General features: G+C 39.0%; 1 protein-coding gene across 3 annotated transcripts in view; it reads right to left on the bottom strand.

Annotated features, from left to right (window-relative positions):
• The window catches only part of tln2a (talin 2a), an 86,093-nt gene that overhangs the window by 3,918 nt on the left and 79,236 nt on the right, over positions 1 to 2,939 (bottom strand). For all 3 annotated transcript variants that reach the window (XM_034869737.1, XM_034869753.1, XM_034869745.1), the window contains 3 exons: positions 1,934 to 2,050; positions 811 to 996; positions 560 to 667 (listed from right to left, as the gene is read on the bottom strand). In XM_034869737.1, coding sequence (XP_034725628.1) covers positions 560 to 667; positions 811 to 996; positions 1,934 to 2,050 — 411 coding nt within the window. The remainder of the gene's footprint in view (positions 1 to 559; positions 668 to 810; positions 997 to 1,933; positions 2,051 to 2,939) is intronic.

Raw genomic sequence — 2,939 nt, 5'->3', positions numbered from 1 at the left:
AAACGCCAATAAAAATATCTTTAATGAAATTAACCACAGATGATTGTGCTTGAAGGGGGGCGGGGGGGGGGAAGAAAATATCTAAATATATAAAATATATTAATTATATTGTTATTTACGCCTAAAACTCTATTCTCCAACCTTACAAAATGTGTGTGGCACAGCATCAAACCACCAAACTTTAGCAAATGTCTGACTATATCAAATATGTCAGGCTGAACATCAGCTAAATGCATATAAAAATTGATAAGCAGAATCTAGAATGTTTAGAGTTCATGTTACTGTGCACTCATAAAAACTTGGGTTTCAATATTTCACTGGGAGCGTCATATAGTTTTAACGAGGTGTTGGAAAAATCTGATATAAAATTACCAAGTGATCTGATAACTTTCATACACCACATTCTGGGAAATCTGTTCAATAGTGGGAAAATAAGGGAGGGAAAAATTAAAGGGGGGGGGGGGGGGGGGGGGGGGGGGGGGATAAGACATATTTCAGCATAACCTGAGCATAATGTCTTACTTCCTCTGAAGATTCACTGACACACTGTGAAACCTACCAATAGAACTTGTTCCAGTAGGTCAATGTATCCAGTTGTACACTCGGATCCGAACATCAGCGCTCTGTTCTTCACCTCCTCACTGACTTCTGGATGATAGGCCGCTTGCTGAAAGTAACATATATGCTCTGGATTCAACAGGAATGATACACTTTCCTTTAGGGGTAATTAAATATAAACTAAATATTTTAGTCATCACGTAACACCATGAAGACAAGTATGAATTCTTCTATAAAAGGGGAACAAAGAACCTTGCAGGTGGTGAGCATGTCGGAAATAGCCTTGCGACTGAGGTTGGCTGTATGGATGATGTCCTCTTGCCGGGCAGAGTTCCCAGCAGCCACTGCTTTAGCAGTTGCCATGGTGATTCCCTTAGTCATGCGAATGAACTCCTCAGGTGTGGTCGTCTTGATGGGAGCATCCCTGGATTGAAACACCTGTGGACGACAAAGTGGTTGGTTTTATCTGACAGCTAGTGTACAAATTTGATTGGTAGACTAGTTAGTTGAATTTTAAAGGCAAAAAGACGAAATATAACTCTTAAATCATCAAAGACATCAATCAGTCATATGTAAAGTTGGTGGTATGGGTTATACTGTTGTAGGGCTGGGTAAAATATGTATATTATATCAACATAAACATATGAGGCCTTAATAACGTGATATAAGACTGATATGAGATTCGGGTTTGAAAGGGTGCATTACAGTAAAGTGATGTAATTTTCTGAATTTACCAGACTAACAAACTGTAATATTATTTGTCTTTACAATATTGTATCTACATTATTGGTGATTATTTATCAAAAAATCTCATTGTTTAAAAATTCTGTGAAAGCACCAATACTCAATCAAACAATATTGCTGCAATATCGACATTGATGTATTTGGTTGAAAATATTGTATTATATATATATTATAATATATTAATATTTTTGTTTTTATTTTTTCATTTTTGGCGTGGCAGTTACTCAGTCCGTTGGGAGTTGGGTTGGGAACAGGAGGGACGTCGGTTTAAGTCCCTGTACGGACCAAAGTGCTGAGTGTAGAATGATAGCTGGACAGGTGCCAGTTCACCTCCAGGGCACTGCCAAAGTGCTCTTGAGCAAGGCACCAAATTCCAATTGCTCAGGGTGCCAGTCCATTAGTCGAAGCCCCCTCACTCTGACATCTCTCCTATACATATGTGCATGTATAGGAGCATGTGTGTGTATTTCATGCTTGTAGTGGGTGTAGTGTGTTCTAACAACAGAGTGAAAACAAATGTAATTTCCCCACTGGAGTTTATTAAAAAGTAAGAATAAATAAAAGAAATATTGCCCAGCTCTATATTGTTGTCCAATATCATTCCTTTCACATGCCCTACACCCGTCCTCACCGCCAATTCCTGTTTGATACACTCGATGGTGGACTCCAGTGCTCTGGTGCCCCGAGTGGCTTCGTCCTCTACAGCCTTGACTGTCTTCAGCAGGGAAGTCACGTTGGTAACCATCACCTACAAATATCATCACAGACACACAAAAAATAAAAAACTCATTAAATCCGTCATTCACATCCACATTTCACAGCAATAATGACAGAGTACTAGAGCATGTTTGTGTGTCATCATGACCAATGCAACCAAATTATGTGAACAAGAGTAGACTCTGGAAATATAGTTCAATCCATTTTGAGTGAATGAGTAAAATAATTATTAGTTTACATCTGTGATATTGAGGACAGAAATAATACGAAAAATAAAAACAAAGACAAAAACAACCGATACCTACATATCACCACATCCAGTAATTGTTCACACTGCAAATATAGGACAGCTAACACAATGCATGTCTCACAGTGGATCCACCTAAAATGTCTTAAATTGCAAGCATATTTAGAAAACTTTTCTGTATGATCAGGGCTTAAAGCACAGAGTGTTTTTTTCAATGGGTCAAGCATTGCACAGGACTACTAGGGTGTACTACATCAAACTCACTGTTAGGGGGCACACAGCACCCATGCAGGAAAGCTCGTTGCCCTCAAGACTTAAAGCTAAAATCTTACAAATGGTTTAGAAGATTTGTTTCACCTCAGGTCCTTTAAATTGCCTGCAAGGCATGTTGTTAAAGACTCCATGACACACTGAGCTGTGAAAACTTCCCTCCAAACGTCACAGCTTGAGGTGATAATGAGCAGCCAGCAGCGTCAGCGGTGGATTACGTGTCTTTGGAAAATGTAAATTGCATATCTGTTGAATCCAAGGATTCAGATGATTTATCCTGGACACAAATATGCCAGTTTCCTGCTATCCAAATGACCAATGTCCTGGCTATTTACAGTGGGTACGGAAAGTATTCAGACCCCTTTAAATTTTTCACTCTTTGTTTCATTGCAGCCTTTTTCCA

The sequence above is a fragment of the Etheostoma cragini genome, chromosome 1, assembly GCF_013103735.1.
Source record: "Etheostoma cragini isolate CJK2018 chromosome 1, CSU_Ecrag_1.0, whole genome shotgun sequence".
Lineage (NCBI taxonomy): Eukaryota > Metazoa > Chordata > Actinopteri > Perciformes > Percidae > Etheostoma > Etheostoma cragini.
The sequence above is the reverse complement of the archived record's forward strand: the minus strand, read 5'-3'. Positions and strand labels throughout refer to the sequence as shown.